The following is a 27,717-nucleotide window of genomic DNA, read 5'->3' as shown; positions in this document are numbered from 1 at the left end:
CATAGAGGCGAGATATCCCAATTTGGACCAGTCTTTAAGAAAAGGCAAGTGTAGGACCAGGACACATAGAGCTAATTCATAGGGTCTCAGACCCAGAAGAGACCTTGGAAATTTCCAGTTACCTCAAAGTGAGGGTAACAGATGAAAGCAAGTCATAATTTGGATCTAACAACTCACCTTTAACTTCTATGTCCTTACACCTGGTATAAGGAGCCTGCCCTGAAGCTAATCTCCAATATCCCCTTAAGAAAAAGGAGGCCTTAGCTTCTGCTCCCATGCAGTCTAGTAGGGGTCTGGGCACAAAAGTAAAGTGCCTCACAGAATGCTGGGATGGGAAGCAGCATTGACTAAATGTCAATTATTAAGTGTTGCAGCACTGCTCCATTATCATTTGATCCTAACAACCTTGGGAGGCAGGGGTATTATCCCTATTTTATAAGTAAGGAAATTGAAGCAGCCAGTGATTTGTGCCCAAGGCCCCAGAGAAGCACCTAAGGCTAGATTTGAACTCAAGTCTTCCACATACTCCTGCATCATCCAGCTGCCTCTCCTGTTGAAAGGACAATGTCAGAGAATTAACAACCCTATGGAGGTCTTCTCTCCTCAAATCTCCTACAATGCACCATCCCAGATTCACAACTCGGAAGGAAACCTTTATTAGGGGAATTGTCCTTTACAATGAAGGAATGATGGTTAGTCTCCCCCCCCCACCCAAGAACCAGGTGTTCCAATAATTCCTATTCAGCAGCAGTAGCAGGAGTCAAGTCAATGAGGAGAAAGGCCCCAAAACAACCAGCATAGAGTGCCCAGGAAATGTCCTTGCGAGGCAGAAATAAGTGCTTCCCGAGGTCTCTGGGAGCAAGACTGGGCTGCTGGGTAGGACCCTGGATACACAAGTTCCTCCTTTGGACACAAGCTGTTCCAATGCCGGACTGGCATTATCCAAGGCTATGAGGTCGGTCACTTGGCCAGGTCTTCTGCCAGCGCCTTCCCCAGCTTGTCCTTGAGGTAGGCACCCTTCTGCCATTCAGACTTCAGTTCCACCCACTCATAGTAGGGAACCTAGGCAAGTTAAAGAGCAGTCAGGATAGCCTGTCTCAAATGAGAGCCTTTCGGTCCACACCAGCTCATCCAAACCTTGTCCCATTCTAAGGATGGCCCTATGCTCCACCTGGAGGAAAGGGGCCCAACCTCCTTCCTTGGAGAGCATGCCTTGGCCTCTTCTCCTTTGAACTTCTTCTTACCCATTCTTTCTCTGGCTTTAGAGGATGAAGGGCTCTTCCTTTCCAAGGGTAACTACTTGACTTGTGCCTTTACTTTGTGATTCTCACCCTTTCTTGTCCCTAGCAATTCTCTTCCCACATACCTTAACCACCCTCATGAGAGAAGACCTACAGACCCACTCAGACCTCCATTTTCCTAAAATTGAGCTACCCCCCCCCCAAAAAAAATCCACATACTCTTCCTTTGATCTGAAAGGACCACGAATTTGGATCAGTCCTGTCCAGTACTCTACACCAAGATACCTGTTATGCCTTCAAGCTATCCATGCAGTGTCTCTAATTCACTCCCACATTTCTAGGGACAAAGGAGCTCCTCTTACCAGCACAGAAGTCAGGAAGAATAAAGTTCAAACCTGGCCTTAGACACTTTGTGACCCTGGCAAGCCACTGACCCATTTTGTCTATTTCCTCACTTGGAAGATGACATGGAGAAGGAAATGGACAAAAACTCCAGTCTCTTTGCCAAGAAAATTCTAAATGAGGTCATGGAGAGTCAGACATAACTGAAAACTGAACAGTGGCTACTCAATTTTCCTGTCTACTATGGCATGTTTTGTTCCAAACCCCTAAGTTTATTGCCCAACATTGGATTCTGCAGACGATCTCCTCCCTTCCTCATCCTTGAGAATGACCCTCGACACCCAGAAAGGTCCTTGATCTAAGGCATTAGATGTGCTTTTCTTGTCAACTTTAGCGCCGCCAATGGCTTCATCTATCTGTGACATCTGAGTTGGGGACTTCCATGTCTATTATCTCCAGCCCCAGACTCTTCCCACAACTCCAGTTCTGTATTTGTTTCCCGGACATCCATAGATTCCACTTCTGAAACATCTTGGGCCCCTCCTTTCACTCCCATCACCCTCATTAAAGGTCAGAGCAGCAGCACTCAATAGATCCTTTCTCCTAACTGGCCTCCCTGCCTCTAGGTTCTCTTTTTCCTATCACTGCCCAAGTAATCTTTCTAATGTGAAGCTCCAAAACAGATTTTAGACATTTTAGACCCCAGTCAAATTGCCAAACCAATCACAGCCAGGAGGCAGGAAGATCTGGAAGGGGGGTAGCAGCAAAGAAAGGTGGGTGGAATGCCATGTGTGAACTCCAGCACATTAATGTTCACATAACACAGCCTTTGGTGGCTTGAAATGAGTTGTTTAAAGCCCAGGAGGATTCTAGGGGAAAAAAACAGCTAAGCCTCAGTCAAGGGCTCCTGATAATGCTAACTACTCCTTAATGTTTCACCTCCATAACTGTTGGTCTTCTTCAAGGGCTAAACTCTAAGAGACTTTCTGATTCCCCCCAATATAGAATATAAAACTTGGTACAGATCTCACAATATGACTGAGAACTGGATGCCGCTGTTTCTTCCTCCAACTACTGATCTCTTTCTACAATCCAAAATTCTTTTTGATTATAGTGTAAGTAAAGACCCTTGCAGGTCAGGGTAGAGTGAATCAAAGCTCCATCAGGCATACTCCATCTACAGAAAAAAACTACTAGAAAAGTAAGATAGGCAAAATAGTCAAGAAACAGGTGGAGGAGTCAGCTGATAAAAGCAGAGCTGAATGGGACTAATGTAAAGATTGATTTGCTGGAGAGGAGGAATGCCCTTGTCCAGCTCAGTGTCTGCAGCAAAATTTTATCCCCAATCCCCAGGAAGAGGGACTTGGGGCCCATGAGCTACAGTGTTGTTGTGGCAGCTGTTTCGGCCAGCTCCCACCATGAGAGGGGCAGGTGCTGAATTTGACACAGCTGCAAGTCTGAAAGGTTTGAAACTATCTACAGCTTAGTTTGAGGCATGTGTAAACACATGGAAATCTCTCTCTGGTCTCTCCCCTCCTCTGCCAGCCCATGGAGGGTCTAGGAAAACCCAGAGGCTAGAGCTTTGAATGACCACAGCTGCACTAGGTATACTCACATCAACCAGCAAGAAGCCGGCCGCCCGAAGGTGCCGCTTGGCCATGACAAACCGACCCAGCAGATCCTTGCTTCGGCTGTTGAAATTTGGGAACTCCCAACGCAGAAAAACCAACCTAGATTACAGGCAAGAGGAAGCTGAACATTAATCCATGAAAAGAAATTCATCTTCCTCAAAGACAAAAGGAATGGGCAGATCAAAAGGAAAAATAAGAGAGGGACGAAGATAGAGCTATCTCCTGTTCACATTGCAAACCAAGGCCAAACCCCACCTTCCGCTGTAGTGAGGGGGGCTTCCCCTTTCCCAATGATGGTGCACACAGGTCTTAGAAGAACAAGCGCATTACCTCTTGGCACCAGGGGGCAGAGGACGAGTTCCAGTTGGCTGAGCCAGGTGAGGTGCCAAAAAGTCCTTCATGGGCAGAGGTTGATTGTCTACATCAAGTACCAACTCAGCATCTGGATAATGGGAAAGCAGGGGGAATTAGAATGGGAGCATAAGGTATAAGGAGCAATGGAGTGTCACTGAGTTGGAATTTCCCAATTGAAATCAAAATTCACAAAGGAAGGCTGTCCTGAACACTAAAGCAGCTGAAATAGGGCTGTATCTTAATGATTTGACCAAACTACACATTAACTTAAGAGGCAGAACTGTACAGGATAGGCAAATATAAAGAGAGGTAAATGTCTGGGAAAGAGTGATACTCTTGCCCAGCCCAGTGTCTGCAGCAAGATTTTATCCCCATGCCCCAGGAAGAGGGACTTGGGGCCCATGAGCTACAGTGTTGCTTTGGCAGCTGTTTCGGCCAGCTCCCACCATGAAAGGGGCAGGTGCTGAATTTGACACAACTGCAGTAAAGAATAAAATATTTCAATAGAAGCTCCAGGGGTCCTCAAAGAAGGTTTAGATTTGAGGTGATAAAAAAGGGGGGAAGAGTATTTGTACAACAAGGTAGGAGAGGATGGGCAGGCTCACCTAGCTCCCAGCCATACTGAGTGATTTCTCCAAAACGGACCTTGTCATCACTCCCCAGCCACCCTTTCAGTATCTCCTGCAGATCTTTCTGCATGGGTGTCTTGGGTGTGGGAGCTTGAGGGTGAAGGGCCATTGCTGGCAGGAATGGCCCAGTGTACTCAGGATGCTCTAGTTGAGCGGTAGCATTGATATGGATCAGCTTCTGGCAGGCGTTTTGGTTCTGAGAGAACTTGCTATCTGCAAAGGACAGTACAAGAAATACTCAGACACTGCAAGTTATCAGTCAGAGGGAAGCTAACTTTGGAGAAAGATCGGAACTGCAAGCCTGGAATAATCCCACCAACTGTGGGAACCATGCAGGTAATTCTCCACTGCAGGGATAAGGTTGTCTGTCAGGGCTGAATCTGATCCTGGCCCATGACCGAGTTCAAGAGGGAGAATAGACAAGAGGAGGTACTAGGCTATTTCCCCCAATCATTCTTTCTCACCTCTCTAATCCCTCACCTAGAAACTGATTATGAAAATCCTGGCAAAGAACCTCTTGTAGCTGTTTCTTCTGTACTTGCTGTAGTATACACAGGGACCATACCACATCAACTTGCAGGCCGGGGCTCAACTTGTCCAGTTCTGACTCCAGCTTCTTGTGTACCTGGAGAAGGGAAAAGGTGAGGATCCCTCTCTCTGTGCAGCTATGAACACTCACTGATGTGACTCGATGAGTTTGTCATTCAATTTAAGGCTGAAGGCAGTCTGCAAAAGATAAGAGGTCAATGCCTGACCTGTTATCTTCCTAGGATGCCAATTCCTACTTTACTTGTCCCCCCATACCCACTTTTCTCCTATTGTCGTTTCTACATGTCCACAAGTTTGAGTTCTTTAAGGTTTATTTAGGAGGAAAATTAAGAAACAGACTCTTTTTTTTCCTTTGAACTCTTCTTCCTCTATTCAACAGGGCACCACTGCCCCAGTCAAATTAGCTCTTCATTAGTTTCTAGCACAAAACCACATGTATGCCCACCTCCCTGACCCTGCTTCCCTCCAGAAAGGGGAAATACCAAACTGAAGAACTGTTCTTCTTGCTCAGGATGGAAGTTCAGACGAGCAAATGTCAGGATCATGTTACTCAGCTGAAGTGGGGTGAAGTCATCTGCCTTGTTCATTACGTACTGGGGATCAGAAGAGGTAGGGTAATGTTTCCTAGCTTAGCTCGATCTTCTCATTCCTTATCCCATTATCCAAAAGGCAATGCACCTGACAAGATATGGATCTAGGATCTAGTCTTTTCTCTCAAAGACATGGGTTACCATGTCCCCAAACACTTAAGTCCTATAGCTCTTCCAGAAAGGTCATTTTTCTAAAGGTAAAAGTGCATCAGTCATCAAACCCTGGGCTCCCAAACCCTATAAGGGCCTATATGCATTAGAGGGTGACCTTAACCTTATTTATGGTTAAGGTTCTCAAGAAAATTAATCATCTATGGCTATTGGTTTTGTCTTTAGGAGATACCTCATATACCAGTAGTGAGAGGAGAGAGAAATCTTTAAAGAACATTCCCTATTCAGTCTCTAAACCAGGGCTGGCTCATAAATCCTCCTCTTTGCAAATTTCCAAGTTTTACATAAATGGCAATCATGATTATTACCTATAACGTACCTCCTAGACCTGGGGTGGTATAGTTTCTAGTCCATCTGAACTCTGCTTACCTGGGCAAAGGCTTCAAAAAGAGGCAAGTTGAGCCACTTGAGGAAGGCAAAGGACTTGGAGCACTGAGTTACATCACTGGGTGTCATACTTGACACCTGGGGCAGCAGTTCAGCTGCGAGCTTCTGAAATATCTGGGTTTGATGGAAGTTTAGTTTTCCTTTAAGAAAAAGGAGACCATAGTAAGCTTAATGGCAGAACCACTGAAGGAATGGGAGAGAGAAGCTGGGGAATCCAGAACAGGAGTTGCTAAAGCCCCCCTTCTTTATTCATTAGCCCAGCCCAGACCCCAGGAATTTTGGCCCTTTTCTCCACAAACCAGTTTATCCTGAGGCAAAGGGAGAAGGCCATGTAGGGTCTCGGGGCTATAGTGTTTCTGTAGTAGCCTTTTAGGTCAACTGATAGCAGAGGAGTGGAGCAAATACTGATTTGACCAGGAGAAAAGAATAGTAAGAAATGACAAAGGAGTTAATTCCTTGCCCTTTTCGTAACCATTTCCATCACCTTACCATAAGCATATGCAAAGTCAATAAGCATTCCTCTTGTCAAGGTAAAAGGTTTCTGAGCCAGATGGTAGGAGATGGCTCGAAGTAGGGGCACTGAACGCCGGTTCTGAGAAGCCAAGATCAGCATCACTTTTCGCAGGTCTTCGGGGCCAAACTGCTCTGCCAACTCCAGGAACTGTCAACCACAGCCACCCAGGGAGGTCAGCTAGCTGGGCAGCTGCCATTCTCTGCTGCACCAAGATGGGGGGAGGGGGGAGGAGCTAGAGAATTGGTCTCAATCCAGCACCCAAATACTGATTCCCCACCCCATCCCCAATGAAACTGCCCCATGAGATGTGCTCATCCCTATGGGACAGAACTTTCATATTCTCATTTCTAAAACTTTTCCATCACGAACCTCTAAGAGCAGGGAAAAACTAGTGCTTAGGATCCCAGACACACAGAGAAAGGTGCTGGTAGAAATTCAATGTCTGTAGCCAAACTTATCCCCAGGTCCCAGAAAGCAGGACATGGGGCCCATGAACCACAGTGTTCCTGTGGCAGTCTTTTGGGCCAGCCCTTGCCATGGACAGAGGCAGGTGCTGAATTTGACAAGACTGCAAGAGCTGAAGTTGCAAAGTCCAGTGGACTAGGAGTTAAGGAGACCCAAGCCTGAGGCAATTTGGCACTGCTACCAATGTTCTATTTGACCTTGGGTGAGCTAAGGTTTCTTTAAATCCCTTTCCTTATATGTCAATTAAGCATAGCTTCGACCCTACCCAATTCATTAATGAGATTACATTAAATAAGAGATGGGAAGTTGTTGTGGAAAAAATAAAATAAAAGCCCTCTAAAAACATGGAAAGTTAGCATTGGCTAACTTTCTGCCAGGGTCTCATGTTCTTAGACCTCATTGCACAGCTAGTGTAAAAGGCTAAAACTCTGAATAGGTGCACTTCAATCAGATAATGTCTCTATTAGAATATGCTTGGAATTGCTCTTCTCTCAGTTAACGCTGGCTCAATGTTTGGGAGCTAGAGAATTGTAGGTAAGGATTAGGGGGTGGAGTGAGGGAGACAAGATGAGGAGGAGAAAAGTGTGGAGATTCTGGACTCTAGAATCAAGGAGGGATCCTTGGCAAAACTCCTGGCAGTTTTGTTCTATCTCCTTCATTTCTCCCACTAAAGACCAAAGACTTTTGCTTACCCTGAGGCCTCCAAGGGAGCTAGCTTGGACTTTACAGGTAGCATAAAAGCCAAGTCCAACCCCTCAATTACAGATTCAGATGTAGAGCCCACTGTTTCCCAGAATGCCATGCTGCTTGTACTATAGGTCTCTGTCTATCTGAGACCATGTACTGAGATACTAAATAACACTTCTATTACTGCATAAGTGAAGATGGACAAACTCTCAGGGGAAGGGAAATATGTACTTCTCATTTCTCAATACCTTGTCCTCTAGCCGGTCCATTAGTGCCCTTGAGAGGTGCCCCACTTTGGCCATGAGAACCACCACGGTGCGGCAGCCATCAATCTCTGCCCAACGGCGCTCCAAGTACATCAATAGTTCTGTCAGGAGTTCCCTTGAGGCCCGATCCTGCATGTAGGGAATGCTGGTCTCTGCCAGAAAAACCAGGTTCTTATATTTAACTCTGCGAAGCCTCCAGCGAACCTCTTGTTCCACAGATAGCAGGGGCTTGAAATTCTCTGGAAGTTGCAATGCATAGAGGCTCCGGAGCAACTTCATAAGAGTTCCATGCCAGATTGAAGATACCTGGGTCAAGGAAGGAAGAAAATAATGTTCTAGTCTAAAATATAATTAAAAAGCAACTAGAAAGTAGATTGAAATAGTGAGAAGACTTTATAACCTCCTGTTTGGCTTTTAAAGTGCTTTATAACCTCATTCTTCTGACCTCATAATATCCACTCCAATCTCAGTATGCATTTCCTAAAGTCTAATCAAGATGGCTTTCTAGCTGTTCCTCTCAATGACACATTGTACCTGTCAGCTCTGTGCCCTTGCATTGGCTATGGCACGCACTCTCTTCCTCCTGCTCCTGAGAATCCAAGGCTCTCTTCAAAACCCCTGGATTACCGAAGTTCTATACACACATTCTGACACTCAATTATACCATGACTTTTCTGGCTGTGAAATATTTCACATCTGTGGCTAGATTGAAAGCTTATTCCATGGTAAATATTGTAAAACTTTCCCATCTCAATTTGACAGCTTCCTATTTTGTCAATAGCATTAAGACCATCTCAAAAACCCTGCCTTTCCTCTGGCCACAAGATGGCTTTTTTTTTTTTTTTTTTAATCCTTTTTCACAAAGGCGAATTCCACAATCTGTATTCACCCTACCCCAGCAGGCATTTCATCCTTCCCATTCACTTTCCCAGGTCCTTTCCATCTATTTGGAAATGTGCTGAGTCTTTTCAACACCCTTAAAAGACTTCTCTAGCCTATCCAGCTTGTGTTCTCTCATTACTTCTAATCCTAATAAACCATTCTTTTTTCTCAACCTAGTTTTCAACCCTCAATTCACTAATGACTGATTTGGATGGATCGATTTAATGTCTTTTCTTAAAATAAAACAGGTATGTATTGAAAATTGACCTAGGCTCTGCTACTTCTCTTAGTCATTTAACCTCTCTGGGCCTATATCCTCAGCTGTGAAGTTACAATGTAGACTAGATGACCTTTAAAGCACCATTTAGTCCATGACTTATGACTTCATGTCCTCTTTGAATTGCAGCATCTGATACTGCTACCCTACAGGATATTCTCTCCTTTCTTGGCTTCACAAACACCACACTCTCCTGTTATGATTATCTACCTAACCAACGAGTTCTTAACCTGGTTCCTTTCTCTTAAAATATTTTTATAACTGAATTTTCTATTTGACCTCTTATTTTAGGCACTTAAAAATATGATTTTGAGGAGCCCATAAGCTTCACCAGACTGTCACTGGGACCTATGACATACAAAGTCCCACAATGAATTCACTAACTTTACTGTTTCCATCTATGGCACCAACAGTTGTGGATCTTTCCCCCTTCCTCTTCTTTAGCCAGTTGCCAACATGTGTCCATATCTTACATCTTCTCCAATCTTACCATTACCAATCTAATATAGATCCTTGCCTGGATTATGCAACAGCTCTTAAAGATCTTCCTTTTTTCCATTCTTATGCTCCTACAAATCAACCCTTCACCATCAGATTAATCTTTTGCAAAGACTCGGTTATGTCAAAGTTCAAAACTATTTTGTGACTTCTCATTGCTCAATGAATCATGCTTGATTTTTTCCTAACAGTCAAGAGTTCCCACAAACTTGTACCACTAACTTTCTATCTCTAAATACCCTTAAGCAGTACTTATTCTTTCACATGCTGGGCCCATAGTTTTGTTCACATTATTTCTTCTCCTGCTGAATTCCAAATGATGCTTTAAAGCTCATATATCCTCAGTTACCCTACCTATGCTTTGAATCAACTCAAATTTTGACATGTTTTTCATTCAACATTGTGTAATATACTTATCAGATTCTAAGCTCCATTCTTTTTTTTTTATTATCCACCCCCCCCCCCAAACCCAGCATGTTTTCCCATAATTTAGAGTTTAATGAGCACCTCCTCATATTCCACAGCTTGTTCTACTTTTACTGATTGAGAATAGTTGTACTTGAATATACAATCCCAAATGATTGGTTGAATATTACACATCCTATAACCCACCTGGCTGTCCATAGTGCGGAAGAGCTTCTGAAGCCGGACATCCTTACTGAGTGAGTCTTTGTCCAGGTGCTTATCCGCCAAGAGGCGAGAAAGTTTAATCACCATGAGGGCAGCATGGTTATGATGAAGCTTGTACCTACTATCAAGCAATTCTAGCAGTTCCTCAGGGGTGGTAGCCTCCTCAATCTTCTGGTCAACTTCTTGAGGTAGTGGGTAGGGGGTGAACACTGGCTCCTTATTTAAGAATTTATCCAAAGTAGAGAAAGTAGATTCATGTGTGGTAGTCATCATCTTGCTAGGAACACTGCCCAGCCTTAGTCTGCCAATTATAGTTAAGGATGAGGCTTGCTGGGTGGCCAAGAGGCAGATACAACGCTGCATCAGGCGAGATGCCATGATGCTCTGGGCAGGAACACGTTACCTGAAGGAGAGGTATACCACTTTCACCTCAACTCAAGCCACTTAAGACCTGTTAAAGTAAGAGAAAGAAATTGCAAACCTTAAAGCAATGGACTTAAAAGGTGGGAGACTATCATTATTTAAGTCTAAGTCTGCCCACTGTGTAGTCGCAGGAAAACGGTTTTTCATTTCAAACAGGGAGAGTTAGACTACATTCCTTATAGCTAGGGTTATTATTCCTGGGATATCATATGTGTAATTCTTAAACTATTTATCTTAAAGGTTTGATTCAACTCTCAAGAGCCATTTCCAAGAAAGGTCTTGAAAATACAGACAAAAAGCAAAAAAGCCAAGAGTCCTGTCTTCCACAGGATTTTCTGTGTGTGTGGAACTACAGAAGGCCCATGTGGGGACAGAGTAGACAAGTTTGGAGTATAAAAGAGAAGATGAAAAAGAAAGGTTGAAATCAGCCTATAAATAACAAGGAAGCCTTGGAAAACATTAGTGCAGGAGTTATGTTCCAGTAAGCTCAATCTGGTGCTATAGGACACAATGGGAGGCAGAGAATACATTTTCTCAGTCTAAGTGTAAAAAAAAAAAAAAAAAAAAAAAAAAAAAAAAACATGGAACTATGATTAATAGTAAGGACCCAAAAGAAAAAAGACAGAATAAAAGAAACTGTGAAATAATTGGTGTGGCTAAGGACCGTACTATGATTTGGGACTTCTACTTAATCTCTTTCTGGCCTCAAATCATTTCTATAAGAGGAAACTATCTGATATAACAAAAAGATTTCATGGGGACCTTGAAGAGGAAGTGACCATTTGACCTTAGACAAATGCTGAGAAAAGAGATCAAAGCTGGGAATAATCTGATGTGCACAAAGATATCCTGTGGGAAGACCCCCCTCAGACTTTTTCTTTGGCCAACCAGAAGAGGGCTAAATGCTAACAGTTATAAGTATATATATATGTTATAAGTTAAGGTAGATTTTCCTACAAACAAGAGCTACCAAAAATGGGAAGGGCAGCCCAGGGGGAAGTGCAAAAAGTCATGGAAGGTTTTATCTATTATAGGAGATAATTTGAGATCACTTCCAACTCTAAAATTCTATCACGCCTCATAAAACAAACAGCTTAAACATGTAATTGTGTCCTTCTGCACTTTCTAGGCCATATATATGCAGACGATGAAAATTCAAGTCAACAGCCACCTGCTAGAAATGAAACTCTAGCAGACACTGTGGCCAATCTTGACCTAAGAAACTCATAAATAGACTCCCAAATTTGGCCACCATGACTCAAAATGGGATCTCCTATCCCAGACCATACTCAGATTTTCCCAGTAACCAAAAGCAGGAGGGCGAGCAATCTACAACTATCAATGTTTTCAATAAAACTGTCGTTTATCTGACAAACCAACTGTTTGAAATAAAAACCAAAAGCACATAGTTAATTCCCCATTACATACAGATAAATACTAAAAGAATTCGCGTTTTTGAGGGCAGAGACCGTGTCTTGCACGTGCTTTTTCCTAGTTCTGGGAAAAGGAAGGAAAAAAAAGTGGGAGAGGGGAATGTGCCCACCTCTGACACCAAGAGCAGATTACAGACAAATCGGGTTTGATAAAAGCCAAGTTTTGGATACGTACAGGCGAGAGGTAGCGCCACAGGGCAGGAAGAATATTCTATCTGGATCTGGATTTGAATCCCCGCTGTCACTAACTCTCTTTCCCTATGACGAGGCGATACTAAATGACCTTCAGTGTCCTCTGGCTTCCACTCCGGGTCCCGCACAAACAGGCGCCCAGGGACTCCCGGGCATTTAGTCGCGCTCAGGGTTTTCTGTAACGCCTCTCCTCCGGCCTCCAGGAGGGGCCCAGATCGCGGAGCCCCGCCAGGGACCTTGAGCCGGCCCCCGCCCCGGGATGAGAAGCCACGTTTTCCCGGACCCCGGCGCGCTCAGCAGCCCCGGAGGTCGCATTCAGGGGCGGGAGGGGCAGGGACCTGGCTACGGTCTCCCGGCCACGCGGGGCAGAGACAAAAACGGGGTCTGGCTGCACGTGGCCTACATGACCTCCCCCCGCCCCCGGCTCCCCGCATTCCAAGCCCGGAAGCCGGCGGCGCATGCGGACAAGGACACCGGCCGGGAGCTACGGGGACCCGGCGGGCGAGGGACGGGCCAGCGCGCTCGTGTCCGCCCCTCCCTCGGGACTCCCCAGAACCTCGGCCTCCTCAGGCCCGTGTCCCCCGGGGCCTGCCCTCACCCCCGGCTGGCGCCCTTTCCCCGTCCCTTTTTCCTCCCCCGAACCGTACCCACCCGCTCTCCAGAGGCGAGGCCCCTGGACCTTCGCCGCCTCTGACCTCCATACGTGACACGCGCCGACCCAACGAAAGAAGGAACCACCCGTCGATCGCAAGGCCACTTGAACGAGCGTCGCGCACGTCCGTAACGTCATACGGCGCGCGACAGCCGGAAGTGAGGCCTTTTACTTCCGGGTGGAAACTTGGGGCCGGCTTCTGAGCAAGCAAATGAATCTTGGAAGGCGGGAGTTATGGCGTGTTCTGAGAGGAAGGAATCCCTTTAGGACTGGGATGAGGGGAAGGGATTTCCTTTTCAGGAAATATTGGTGCCAGAGGAGTAACCACAGTGATAACTCCTATCTCTAGAAATCTACGTAGCGCTTTCTTTAGAATAACCCTGAGGTAGGCCGCAATAATCCTAAAAAGGACATTAAAATAATAGCTCTTCTTAAAAAGTCATGATTTTCTTCTGCATTTTACAAGTAAAGAAACTAAGGGTCGGAGAAATTAAAGCGACTTGCCCGAGATCATACAGCAAGTGTCAGCTTGAGCTAGAGATTGGCGCCATTTTACCAAAAAAAAAAAAAAAGAAAGAAAGGCCGGGCCTCAAAATTCTGGTAGTACTTCCGGTCAGCCCGCCTTCCCAGGCCTTTACCTCTGCGAGCTGCGCGCACTCCCGTCCTTCCCAGTTGAAGGCTGATGTCGCTCCCATATTTTTAACAGCATCAGTACGGGGCGCTCCTATCTAAAACAATACGTTGCACAGGTTTAATCGGTAGTGGATTGTTTATTGTCTGTGGGAGGGGGTGGGGGCCAGGGAGGAGAAACGTTTGGTTTTGCAAAGGTGGATGTTGAAGATTTATCTTTGCATGTATTTGGGAAAAGAAAAAGCTGTTTGTTTTTTTTTTAATAAAAGAACATTCTTTTTTTAATTTTTAAATTTTTTTTATTTTTATTTTTTTATTTAAGAGCCTTTTATTTACAGGTTATATGTATGGGTAACTTTACAGCATTAACAATTGCCAAATATCTTGTTCCAATTTTTCCCCTAAAAGAACAAATTCTTTACAGAAAAAAATAAAATAACATTAAGTAAAACTTTCAAAGGCCCTTCTTTACCCATGTCAGTTTTTGGTTGCCAACACTTTATTTTAAGGAGTGTTGAGAGAGCCTCGGGGCTGCAGTAATTAAGACCCTGCTGCTATTTTTTCAGAATGTGCTTTCCTCTATCCATTAGAATCATTGATAAATATTTTTTAAAGTAGGTCAAGCCTATTAATCTGGGAGTTTTTCCTTAGTGAAAGGCAGGAAAAAGGAATTTTTAATTTGGGACTGAGAGGAAATTGATCCTTGTTAGAACAAAGGGAAGCCCGTCAGCCAGCATTTATTGTGCACCTAATATATGTCAGACACTGTGCTAAGTGCTGAGGAGAGGAAGAAAGGCAAGACCAAACGCCTTTAGAAATTTATGTAATAGGGAAGACAGCATGCAACAGCAAATGAGATGTATGCAAAATAGAAATAACCTCAGTGGCACTGCATTAGCATAACAGTTATAATAATAATATAATAATAGTTAAAATAATAATATAATGATAGTTATAAGCCATTATAGCTCAAATTTATATAGCATCTTAGAGCTTAATAAAGTTTCTTTGTAACACCTTTGTGAGAGAGGAAACATAAGAATTTTTACTAATTTTATAAGGAATCAAGGATGTAGAGGTAAGGGAACTGGTTCAAGGTCACAGCTAGAAAATGTCTGAGCAAAGTACTTGAACCTAGATTTCCTGAATTCATCTCTTCAATCATCGTTCTAAGCCCCTCTGAGATAATTCTGCAGTAAAAGAAGTGTTTAGTTTGTAAATAATGAATTAATTGTTGGGTATTTTTGAAAATGCTGCATCTAGATTCAAAAGATCTGAAATCATGGCTCTGTGTACGAACTGACTTGCAGCAAGTCACTTCACCTATTTGGGTATCAGCTTATTTATCTGTAAAATGTTGGGCCCAGTGATCTCTAATGCATCCATCTGCTAAATATATCCAATTATCCTTTTTTTTTTTTTGGTTGGGGAAGGTATTAGGGTATGAGTTGATGAGAAATGATAATTGTGGAGTACAGGTTGTAAAAGCAGGGAGGGGTTTTCAGTAATGTTCAAAAGCTCTAAATAGAATCTGCTTGAGATGTAAGAGACAAAGTCAGAAATGGTTATTCAGTGAAATTGAACCTTCTAAAAATCAACCTCAAATGAATAAAATTAACTTTGTAAAAATATTTCCTGAAGTAACTACTTTGAACATAAATCAAAATAATTCAGAACTTGAAGGGATGTTGGGGATCATTTAAACCAAGCATTTTTAACCTTTTTTGTATCTTAGGCATTCTGATGACATCTATGGACCCCCTTTTTACAATAACGCATCATATATATAAAGCTACAAAACATTTTTTAAAAAAAATACTCAGTTTAGGACCTATCTATTTTTTTTTATTTTTTTATTTAATAGCCTTTTATTTACAGGATATATACATGGGTAACTTTACAGCATTAACAATTGCCAAACCTCTTGTTCCAATTTTTCACCTCTTACCCCCCCACCCCCTCCCCTAGATGGCAGGATGACCAGTAGATGTTAAATATATTAAAATATAAATTAGATACATAATAAGTATACATGACCAAAACGTTATTTTGCTGTAGAAAAAGAATCAGACTCTGAAATATTGTACAATTAGCTTGTGAAGGAAATCAAAAATGCAGGTGTGCATAAATATAGGGATTGGGAATTCAATGTAATGGTTTTTAAGGACCTATCTATTTTAACAGAATAGGAAACTGAGGCCCAGAAAGGAGAGGTGATTTGCTCAAAGTTATATAGCGATCATATGGGCCTTGAATCCATATTAAGATGAAAAATGTAGAGTATAAATCTATAATTCTGGAAATTGTAATAAGAGCTGATGTTTTAATGATTAATGAAGAATGTTGAAAAAAGAGAGTTAGAGTATAAATATTTTGCTGATGCCATGAGTTGAGCTGAGCTCATTTGGCATAATGGTAGGGCTATGCAGGAGCAATGTCTTGTCCTGAATCACTGGGGCATAGGGAAAGTCATTACATATTTTGCCAGAAGAAATAAACAAATATCCAGGGAATACTAGGAAATGAGAAGTGAATGAAACAATTCCAGCAGAATTTGCAGTTTGGGGAAGGGAACATACATTCATATAGCATCATCTCTGTGCCAGATTCCATGCTTATTTGATTTTCACAATAACCTCCAACGTAGAGGCTGTTATAATTTTCATTTAGTATTTGAAATTGAGGATAAATGTCTTGATCAACATCATATAACTAGTGCCTGAGTGGATTTGAACTCATGTCTTCCTGATTCCAGCTCTAGTGCTCCAGTATGGTACACAGGATGTACTTAGTAAATGATATTTGTATTGAAAAACAGAAGGTGTGTGTGTGTGTATATATATATATATATATATATTATATATGTCATCTTCTAATAGACATACACAGCAATTTACAAAATTCCTTCTTCCAGCGATTTTCCAGATTACAATTCTGAGAAGTCTAAGAGAGACTATTTCTCTTTAGCTTATATAAGTTCTATATTCTAGTCTGATAGCATTTATTAAGCTCCTGCTATATGCCAAGCTCAAAGGTAAGCCCTAGGAACAAAAAGAAAAGTCAACTCTCTCTACTTTCAGAATGCTTATGGTGAAATGGGAGAGAAAACCATAAAAACTATATACAAACAAGTTTTAAATACAGATAAAATTGAAGATAACCAACAAAGGACAGGCAATAGCATTAAGGAAAAATAGGAAACCCTTCTCGCAGAAGATAGGATTTTAATTGAGAGTTGAAGAAATCTAGGGTAGCCAAGAGGTGACAAGAGAGGTTCAGATATGGGGAAGAGCCAGTGAAGATATTTGGAAATGGGAGTGGTATATGTAAGTAATACCTAGAAGGTCAATGTTGCTGGATTTCAGTGTACATGGTAGAATTTAAGGTGTAAGAAGACAGTAAAGGTAGGAAAAAACTAAGTTGTGAAGAGCTTTATGAGCCATGTAGATTTTATATTTGATTTAATTGAAGGTAATAAGACATTGGAGTTGATTCAGTAGGGAAGTGGAAGATGGGATGCAATCAGACTTAGCCCTTTAAGAAAATCAGACATTTGCGTGAAGAATGGGACCATAGTAGGGAGAAGTTTGATGCAAGGAAAACAACCAGCAGCCTTCATGGACTTGTAATAGGGATGGGTAGATGAAGGCTGCCCTAGATTAATAGTAGTTACTGTAGTTCTTTAATTCGGAATGAGGTTTTCCTTCACTGAAGCAGATTTTAATGTTTCAGTAGTACTTGGAGTTGGGTTCTAGAGATAGCCCTGTGGACTATTCTAACATTAGCTCAGTAGCACCCAGATGATTTTTTAAAATTGTATTTTATTTTTCCAAATACATGCAAAGTTAGTTTTCAACATTTACCTTTGCAAAACCTTGTGTTCCAAATTTGTCTTTTTTTCCCCCTCCCTCCCCCTTCCCAAAGACAGCAAGCAATCTGATACAGGTTAAACATGTGCAATTCTTCTAAACATAATTCCATATTCATCATGCCACAACTTAATTCTAGGACACAAGCTGCATCTTAGCTTTGTTTTTTAGCCATTCATTACTTATGACCCCAAAAGGAGTCTAGAAACATAAATGATTGAATTGGGACTGATCATCATAAATCAAGGTGGAATAGTAGAGTGGGAGAATTCAATCTGAATAGCAAAGAATTTTTAGAAAGGAAAGTTAGATATCTTTCTCCCACCTTTTCCTTGAAGATGCTGAATCTCATGAGAGTGTCCAGGAGGAGAGGCCTCTGCCAGGACCAGGTTAAAGACTTATTCTAACTAAAATAATACCGTTACACTCCAGTTAAAGAAAAAACAGTATCAGCTAAATCAATGGCTGAATATTGTGATGATTGAGTGATTTGATTGATTTTCTAGCCTTCAGCTACTCTTTGCTGCCCTCTGCTGGGTTCTAGTTGTTATGACTTCTTTCCCTGTAGTCTAAAGTTTCTCAATACTCTTTTGTAATGTAATACCTCAGTCAGCTACACAGAAGCCAGTAGGTATTTTTAAGGTTGTCCTTTGAACTCCTTTTCTCTTCTTCTTCCCAAGTCTAAATAATTATCTAAGTTACGGATGAAGTTCAATAAAATGTGAATTCTCTAGAATGGAAGGAAGATAAGGCAATTTTGAAGTTCAGCCCTATGGTAAACCGACATCAAAGGAGAATGATTCAGGAAGTGAACAAAAGAAATATAAGGGGAAAATTGGCCAAAAAAAATCAGAAGGAAGAAAACTCAAAAACCTTGAACAGAAACAGACAAATAACAGGAAAGATGATAACAGAAGGAAAGATGGCTTCTGGTATATTTAAATGAGTCCAAACATTTTGAAATAAAAAGACAAAGGGAAAACATATCAACATTAGATGAGACAGAGGACCTTATGGATTTCCAAGAGAGTGAAGGATATAACTGAAAGTTTCTAAAGAATTTTAAAGGAAAGTAGAAATCCTGAAAGTAGAATTCATGGCAGAAATAAGTGACAATAAAAACACTTAAATCTATGGGAAGTTTTACTAAAGAAAAAAAAGAGAAAACCATGGATTTGGAATGCAAATAGACATATAAATTGGAAGATAATCTGGAAGAAGAAAAGCAAGAAACAATAACGTTAAAAGAAAACATCTCTCTACAACAAAACATTGGTCTTGAAGAGAGAATATATAGAGACAACTATGAAATGCTACAATGCTAGAAATAATAAAAGAAAATTGCTCAGAACTGAACATAGAAAACAAAGTACTGATCAAAAGAATCCACAGATAATTTCTGGACAAAAACCATATGCTGCAAACTCTAAGATACATAGAATTAAATTAAATTTAACTACTCCAAAGACAAATTCTTCAAGCAATCAAGAGAAAGACCTTCAAATATAAAGGGAAAGGAAATTTGAATAATGCAAGACTATTGTTCAACAACTAGAAACCAAAGTAGAGAATGGAATAATGTATACAAAAAATCAAAGTAGTTCAAGATTCAACCCAAGGTGATAAACTAAAAAACCTGAGCCTAATCATGAGTGAAAAAAAATTTTCTTTTTCTTTTGGCTGAGGCAATTGGGGTTAATTGACTTGCCCAGAGTCAGACAGCTTGGAAGTATTAAGTGTCTGAGATCAAATTTGAACTCAGGTCCTCCTGACTTCAGGGCTGGTGTTCAATCCACTGTGCCACCTAGCTGCCCAAAGTTTTTTTTTTTTTTAAGGGAGATACTTCAAGGATCTCCCTCTCCACAAAAACAAACAAACAAACAAACCAAAACATGAGCAGAAGTTTTGTTTTGCAAGGCCCTCAGACAAAAGAAACACAAGAAAAAGAAACAATAGTAACCAAGGAAAGGAAATAAGTAGCAATCACAACAGGCACAAGTAATGAAATAAAGGCAAATTCTTTCTATAAATAAAAATTTGATACACAAAATATAGAGAGATTGATTCTCCCAATCATACTATTGGGAGAATCCCAAATAACACTAAGAACCATTCCCTAGCAGACAAGTGTTCAAAGTATAGAAACAGATAATGGTCTGAAAAATACTAGTAGTCAGGAGGCTTATTACAACAATCAAACTGATGGTAATGATGATTTATACCAAGATTGTAGGCATGGGAATAGAAAGAAGAGAAGTCTGATGTGAGAAAGTTAGAATTGAGAACTTTGTAACTGATAGAGCATGAAAAGAAATGAATGGATATGAATAAAAGATAACCTCAGTGTAAGAAATGTGAGATAGTAGGTGAATGATGGTCCCACGAAAAGAAAGTCAGCTTTTGGCTGTTCTGTGATTCAAATTAGAAGCTAACATGATGCAGGATAGAGGTATTTGTTAAATATATAGCCACAGGCTGTGTGCAAGTTTCCACAATTATTCCTGAATGTGGAACCAAATCAAAATGTAATTGGAAAATATTTGCAAAATAAAGGCATAGTAAAGCATAACTAATGCTGATAGATAGCTTTCTGAGTCAATATATATCTGCAGAGATCCTTATGTTCATTTAATGGCCCTTGTTTCAATTTGAGTTTAACATCAATATAAAAGTTACAAGGTAATACAGTAGCTACAGCAATAGACCTGGAATCAGGAAAGCCTGACTTTAGATCTGGCCTTAGAGACTTACTAGCTACGTGAAAGCACATCACTTAACATTTGTCTGCTTCCAAATGTTTGTGGCAGCCCTCTTTGTAGTGGCCAGAAACTGGAAACTGAGTGATGCCCATCAATTGGAGAATGGCTGGATAAATTGTGGTATATGAATATTATGGAATATTATTGTTCAGTAAGAAATGACCAACAGGATGATTTCAGAAAGGCCTGGAGAGACTTACACGAACTGATGCTGAGGGAAACGAGCAGGGCCAGGAGATCATTATATACTTCAACAACAATACTATATGATAACCAATTCTGATGGACCTGGCCATCTTCAGCAAGTAGATGAACCAAATCAGTTCCAATGGAGCAGTAATGAATTGAACCAGCTACTCCCAGCGAAAGAACTCTGGGAGATGATTAAGAACCATTACATTGAATTCCCAATCCCTATATTTTTGCCCACCTGCATTTTTGATTTCTTTCACAGGCTAATTGTACAATATTTCAGAGTCCCATTCTTTTTGTACAGCAAAATAACGGTTTGGTCATGTATACTTATTGTGTATCTAATTTATATTTTAATATATTTAACATCTATTGGTCATCCTGCCATCTGGGGGAGGGGGGAGGGGGAAGGAGGGGAAAAATTGGAACAAGAAGTTTGGCAATTGTCGATGCTGTTAAGTTACTCATACATATAACCTGTAAATAAAAGGCTATTAAAATAAATTTTTTAAAATTTGTCTGCTTCAATTGTAAAATTGGGATAATAGCACCTACCTCATAGTGTTTTGTGTGGATTAAATGGGATATTTTCAAAGTGCTCAGGACAATGCCTGGCACATATTAGGTGCTTTTAAAACTGCTTTCTCTTCTAGTGGAAATAAACTAGCCAAACAGGTGATCTGGTTAGTAGCTCTTTCTCTGATGCTAACTAAACAAGAATCACTTAACTTTTCTTAGCTCAGTTTCCTCATTTGTCAAATGAGATAACCATTTCTGCTTAGCCAAACTCTATGCAAGTAAAGAACAAATATGCTTAGCATAGTCCCTGACACAAAGTAGGCCATTAACAAATATTTTTGACTGACTGAAATAACATATAGAAAAGTGCTTTGAAAAATTAAAACTTGTATGGAAATATTAGATCTTATGTTTTATTTGGTTAAACAGTTTTCCAAGAATACCTTATAAATCAATAAACATTTATTAAGTAGCTACTATATGCCCTGCATATATGATACAAAAGAGGTAAAATACAGTCATCCCTTAAGGAATTTTATAAGTTACTGACTTTTCTTCCAGTTCAGTAAATTCATGGACCTTCAACCATAAAGTATGGCTGGGAAGCCTTCTGGTCTTTTAAAAAGATGCTGATCACAATCTGGGGTTATTAGGATGGCAGGAAATACAGATTTAGTAATTCTAACCGTAAATGTGAATGGGATGAACTCCCCCATAAAGAGGAGGCAGATAGCAGACTGGATCAAAAGTCAGAACCCTACAATATGTTGTTTACAAGAAACACATTTAAAGCAGGGGGATACATATAGAGTAAAGGTAAAAGGCTGGAGCAAAATCTATTATGCTTCAGGTGAAGTCAAAAAAGCAGGGGTAGCCATCCTTATCTCAGATCAAGCAAAAGTAAAAATTGATCTAATTAAAAGAGATAAGGAAGGAAACTACATCCTGCTAAAGGGTAGCATAAACAACGAAGCAATATCAATATTAAACATATATGCACCAAGTGGTATGGCACTCAACTTCCTAAAGGAGAAGTTAAGAGAGTTGCAAGAAGAAATAGACAACAAAACTGTAATAGTAGGAGATCTCAACCTTGCACTCTCAGAATTAGACAAATCAAACCACAAAACAAATAAGAAAGAAATTAAAGAAGTAAATAGAATATTAGAAAAATTAGGTATGTTGGATCTTTGGAGAAAATTGAATGGAGATAGAAGGGAATATACTTTCTTCTCAGCAGTTCATGGAACCTATTCAAAAATTGACCATATATTAGGACATAAAGACCTCAAAATTAAATGCAAGAAAGCAGAAATAGTAAATGCTTTCTTTTCAGATCATGATGCAATAAAAACTACATTCAACAAAAAGTTAGGGGGAAATAGACCAAAAAGTAATTGGAAACTAAACAATCTCATCTTAAAGAATGATTGGGTGAAGCAGCAAATTATAGATACAATTAATAATTTCACTCAAGATAATGACAATGATGAGACATCATACCAAAATTTGTGGGATGCAGCCAAAGCGGTAATAAGAGGGAATTTTATATCCTTAGAGGCTTACTTGAATAAAACAGAGAAAGAAAAGATTAATGAATTGGGCTTGCAACTAAAAAAACTAAAAAAAGACCAAATTAAAAACCCCCAATCAAATACTAAATTGGAAATTCTAAAATTAAAAGGAGAAATTAAAAATATTGAAAGTAAAAAAACTATTGAACTAATTAATAAAACTAAGAGTTGGTTCTATGAAAAAGCCAATAAAATAGATAAGCCTTTGGTAAATCTGATTAGAAAAAGGAGGGAGGAAAATGAAATTAGTAGTCTTAAAAATGAAAAGGGAGAACTTTCCACCAATGAAGAGGAAATTAGAGAAATAATAAGGAGTTATTTTGCTCAACTTTATGCCAATAAATTTGATAACCTAAGTGAAATGGATGACTACCTCCAAAAATACAGACTTCCCAGACTAACAGAGGAAGAAGTAAATTGCTTGAATAGTCCCATTTCAGAAAAAGAAATAGAACAGGCAATTAAACAACTCCCTAAGAAAAAATCCCCAGGACCAGATGGATTTACATGTGAATTTTACCAAACATTTAAAGAACAATTGGCCCCAATGCTATATAAATTATTTGATAAAATAGGGAATGAAGGAGTCCTACCAAATTCCTTCTATGACACAGACATGGTACTGATACCTAAACCAGGTAGGCTGAAAACAGAGAAAGAAAATTATAGACCAATCTCCCTAATGAATATTGATGCTAAAATCTTAAATAAGATATTAGCAAAAAGACTACAGAAAATCATCTCCAAGATAATACACTATGATCAAGTAGGATTTATACCAGGAATGCAGGGCTGGTTCAATATTAGGAAAACTATCAATATAATTGGCCATGTTAATAACCAAATTAACAAAAACCATATGATCATCTCAATAGATGCAGAAAAAGCATTTGATAAAATCCAACATCCATTCCTATTAAAAACACTTGAGAGTATAGGAATAAATGGACTTTTCCTTAAAATAATCAGCAGCATCTATTTAAAACCATCAGTAAGCATCATATGTAATGGAGACAAACTGCAACCATTCCCAATAAGATCTGGAGTGAAACAAGGTTGCCCACTATCACCGTTACTATTTAATATTGTATTAGAAACGCTAGCTATAGCAATAAGAGCTGAGAAAGAGATTAAAGGAATAAGAATAGGCAATGAGGAAGCCAAATTATCACTCTTTGCCGATGACATGATGGTATACTTAGAGAACCCCAGAGATTCTGCTAAAAAGTTATTAGAAATAATCCACAACTTTAGCAAAGTTGCTGGTTATAAAATAAACCCACATAAGTCATCAGCATTCTTATATATCACTAACAAAATCCAACAGTCAGAGTTACAAAGAGAAATTCCATTTAAAGTAACTACTGATAATATAAAATATTTAGGAATCTATCTGCCAAGGGAAAATCAGAAACTTTATGAGCAAAATTACAGACCACTTTTCACACAAATTAAGTCTGATCTAACCAATTGGAAAAATATTAAATGCTCTTGGATAGGGCGAGCAAATATAATAAAGATGACAATATTACCTAAACTAATCTATTTATTTAGCGCTATACCAATCAGACTCCCAAAAAACTATTTTAATGACCTAGAAAAAATAACAACAAAGTTCATATGGAAAAACAAAAGGTCAAGAATTTCAAGGGAATTAATGAAAAAAAAATCAAATGATGGTGGCTTAGCTGTACCAGATCTAAAATTATATTATAGAGCAGCAGTTACCAAAACTATTTGGTATTGGCTAAGGAATAGATTAGTTGATCAGTGGAATAGATTAGGTTCAAGGGATAAAACAGTCAACAAATATAGCAACCTAGTCTTTGACAAACCCAAAGATCCCAGCTTTTGGGATAAGAACTTACTGTTTGATAAAAATTGCTGGGAAAATTGGAAACTAATATGGCAGAAACTAGGCATTGATCCATACTTAACGCCGTACACCAAGATAAGGTCAAAATGGGTTCATGACCTAGGCATAAAGAATGAAATTATTAATAAATTAGAGGAACATAGGATAGTTTACCTCTCAGACCTGTGGAAGGGGAAGGTCTTTATGACCAAAGCAGAACTAGAGATCATTACTGATCACAAAATAGAAAATTTCGATTATACCAAACTGAAAAGTTTTTGTACAAACAAAACTAATGCAGACAAGATTAGAAGGGAAGCAATAAACTGGGAAAATATTTTTACAGTCAAAGGTTCTGATAAAGGCCTCATTTCCAAAATATATAGAGAATTAACTCTAATTTATAAAAAATCAAGCCATTCTCCAATTGAAAAATGGTCAAAGGATATGAACAGACAATTCTCAGATGAAGAAATTGAAACTATTTCTAGTCATATGAAAAGATGCTCCAAGTCATTATTAATCAGAGAAATGCAAATTAAGACAACTCTAAGATACCACTACACACCTGTCAGATTGGCTAAGATGACAGGAAAAAATAATGATGATTGTTGGAGGGGATGTGGGAAAACTGGGACATTGATTCATTGTTGGTGGAGTTGTGAACGAATCCAACCATTTTGGAGAGTAGTTTGGAACTATGCTCAAAAAAGTTATCAAACTGTGCATACCCTTTGATCCAGCAGTGTTACTACTGGGATTATATCCCAAAGAGATTATAAAGAAGGGAAAGGGACCTGTATGTGCACGAATGTTTGTGGCAGCCCTTTTTGTAGTGGCTAAAAACTGGAAACTGAACAGATGTCCATCAGTTGGAGAATGGTTGAATAAATTGTGGTATATGAAAATTATGGAATATTACTGTTCTGTAAGAAATGACCAACAGGATGATTTCAGAAAGGCCTGGAGAGACTTACACGAACTGATGCTGAGTGAAATGAGCAGGACCAGGAGATCATTATATACTTCAACAACAATACTATATGATGACCAGTTCGGATGGATCAGGCCATCCTCAGCAACGAGATCAACCAAATCATTTCTAATGGAGCAGTAATGAACTGAACCAGCTATGCCCAGAGAAAGAACTCTAGGAGATGACTAAAAACCATTGCATTGAATTCCCAATCCCTATATTTATGCACACCTGCATTTTTGATTTCCTTCACAAGCTAATTGTACAATATTTCAGAGTCTGATTCTTTTTCTACAGCAAAATAACGTTTTGGTCATGTATACTTATTGTGTATCTAATTTATATTTTAATATATTTAACATCTACTGGTCATCCTGCCATCTAGGGGAGGGGGTGGGGGTGGGGAAGAGGTGAAAAATTGGAACAAGAGGTTTGGCAATTGTTAATGCTGTAAAGTTACCCATGTATATATCCTGTAAATAAAAGGCTATTAAAAAACATAAAAATAAAAAGATGCTGATTTCCTGCCATCTAGGGGTGGGGAGTGGGGGAAAGGAGGGGAAAATAGGAACAAAAGTTTTGGCAATTGTCAATGCTGTAAAATTACCCATGCATATAACTTGTAAATAAAAAGCTATTAAAAAAAAAGATGCTGCTTAATAAACTAATACAAGGAATAGCAATATAAATAGCATTAGAAATTGGTTCTTCAATCTTATCTAGAACTGCCACTAATGAGTCAGCAGTTACTTTCCCCCAGCAGAAATTTTGGATACATTCGATGGGCTGGGATAGTGGGTTGGTCTTGTCTTAGAAGTCTAGTTCACAAAAGAACATTGCTAAGAGCAATCAGAGAGATTGAGAGGCACTGGAGGCCTAGTCCAGCTGCTGGAGTATCACATTGAAAGGAAATATGGCAGCCAGGTGGTCCCAGAGAAGTGAGTTTGTTTCTGTCTTTTGGGGGCATTTATTATAATGGAGGTCCAGAGAAATCAGATAGTTGGAATAGCTGGAATAGCAGTGGTAGGAGCAGGGCAGGGTAAAGAGATAGAGTGACTAAGCAAGGGGAACAGGTTCTAGAAGAGTAGACATAACTTGTTATCAAAAACACTGATCTAGGTCTAAGAGATCTAATTTAGTGGTCATATGACTTTGATCAGTAAAAACTTTTTTGGGCTTTAATTCCCTCACCTACTAGATGGGAATAAATCATATCTAAATTACCTCACAGAGTTGTGATGATCAAACGAGAGATATGTTTTGGAGAACACTTTGAAAAATATAAAATGCTTTAAGTATAAGGTATGTTTATGCAGGCATCAGAGTTTAATATGCTAGAGTGGGAGGGACTGTCTAGGACACAGAAATTTTCTATTGTTGTGGTAGGAAATATTCCAGAATTGAGTATTAATCAACAGATACCAAGCAATGACTATATTGTAGACATTATATGTTTTATTATATGTTTTATGATGCTTCCAATAGCAAGGATATAAGGCATATTCCTTGCCCAGTCCAAGAGCTTATTCTGGTTGGGGATGGAACAGATCATTTGAAAAACTGAAGAACAAAATTTAAGTAAGAGTTCAAGATAACCGTAACTTACATTTCTAAGTTCATGGCTTCTCTGAGAGCAGCGATTTTGGCATCTCATTCTTTATTTCTTCCTAACTTTCCCAAACTGTGGAACTCTGTATTATCTGCACAGCATCTGAGCAGATTGAAGCATGGTAGTTTTTTCACTTATTGCAGCTGTCCCTTCAATACGGTCCAGAGAATCTTGGGCCTGAGCCTGGATTCTATGTTCTTGGTATCAAAGACAACGAAGATGATAAAAATCTTCCCTGCTTTCACTTCAATAACTCACATTTTTCTGGCATTTTACAATTCGCAAGTTCCTCACAACAACCTGGTAAGGTTAACAGTGCATACTTGCCCCAATTTGACAGATGACAATAATTGAAACTAAGGGAGGTTAAATATCTTCCCCAAATTCACATGCTTTCAGGATTGAAGATCAGTTCATTTGGTTCCAAATTCAATGTTCTTGCTATCATGCCTTGCCATTTCTTCCTCTCCCTTATTAGACTAGGAGTTTCCTAAGAGCTGGGACCCAGACCTCCTCCTCTTGTGGTGTGGTCCCCTAATCTTGAAAGATAGATTTGTCATTGGCACCAGAGAAAAGGGAGGGACCAAGTGGGAGGTACTTGATAAGAGCTTCCCAACGCCCATTACTTTGTTTGCCCTTGTAAACCCCTCTCCTATGCTGCTGGTAGTTTCCTTGCTCAAACCAATTTAAGATGTTATTTTCTAGCTTCTCCTCACATTTTACCCCTAAACTTACCTACAAAAAGGATGTTACAGATGGAAAGGAGGTAAAAAACATCTGCTACAATGTGCAATATGTATATAACCAATAGATAGGGTTTGGATTAATGTGCCTGAGTTGTGGGGAAAGAGTAGATGAGGTGGGTGGTAAGAATGGGGAAGGGAGTTTAACATTGGGGGGAAATTGCATGAGCAAAGTCTT

General features: G+C 39.8%; 1 protein-coding gene and 3 non-coding genes across 6 annotated transcripts; all 4 read right to left on the bottom strand.

Annotated features, from left to right (window-relative positions):
* Positions 1–632: 632 nt before the first annotated feature.
* On the bottom strand, positions 633–12,957 carry TBRG4 (transforming growth factor beta regulator 4). 3 transcript variants are annotated; one of them, XM_012543754.3, is made up of 11 exons: positions 12,857–12,957; positions 10,096–10,564; positions 7,809–8,132; positions 6,384–6,555; positions 5,877–6,034; positions 5,229–5,339; positions 4,678–4,822; positions 4,174–4,410; positions 3,545–3,656; positions 3,199–3,313; positions 633–1,062 (listed from the first exon to the last, which is right to left on the bottom strand). In XM_012543754.3, exons 2-11 carry the CDS (start codon positions 10,489–10,491, stop codon positions 961–963), a joined length of 1,872 nt encoding a protein of 623 aa, XP_012399208.1. In that variant the 5' UTR covers positions 10,492–10,564; positions 12,857–12,957; the 3' UTR covers positions 633–960. The 3 variants fall into 3 exon arrangements, with proteins under 3 accessions (XP_012399208.1, XP_003762603.1, XP_031813215.1); XM_003762555.4 differs by having other exon boundaries at positions 12,813–12,947; XM_031957355.1 differs by lacking the exon at positions 12,857–12,957 and adding an exon at positions 12,145–12,573.
* LOC111719474 lies at positions 2,901–3,037 on the bottom strand. Its single transcript, XR_002769607.1, has one exon. It is a non-coding gene; the product is annotated as a small nucleolar RNA SNORA5 (small nucleolar RNA).
* LOC111719475 lies at positions 3,915–4,051 on the bottom strand. The gene has a single exon (XR_002769608.1). It is a non-coding gene; the product is annotated as a small nucleolar RNA SNORA5 (small nucleolar RNA).
* Positions 6,845–6,981, bottom strand: LOC111719473. Its single transcript, XR_002769606.1, has one exon. It is a non-coding gene; the product is annotated as a small nucleolar RNA SNORA5 (small nucleolar RNA).
* Positions 12,958–27,717: the final 14,760 nt, after the last annotated feature.

This window comes from Sarcophilus harrisii, chromosome 1 (assembly GCF_902635505.1).
Source record: "Sarcophilus harrisii chromosome 1, mSarHar1.11, whole genome shotgun sequence".
Lineage (NCBI taxonomy): Eukaryota > Metazoa > Chordata > Mammalia > Dasyuromorphia > Dasyuridae > Sarcophilus > Sarcophilus harrisii.
This window is presented reverse-complemented; position numbering and strand designations above follow the sequence as displayed.

Coding starts and splice junctions, on each gene's coding strand:
- TBRG4 (XM_012543754.3), bottom strand. CDS start 10,491: ATGGCATCTCGCCTGATGCAGCGTTGTATCTGCCTCTTGGCCACCCAG. Junction 8,133..10,095: donor TCCGCACTATGGACAGCCAG/GTGGGTTATAGG, acceptor TCCTTGACCCAG/GTATCTTCAATCTGGCATGG. Junction 6,556..7,808: donor TGGACCGGCTAGAGGACAAG/GTATTGAGAAAT, acceptor TGTGGTTGACAG/TTCCTGGAGTTGGCAGAGCA.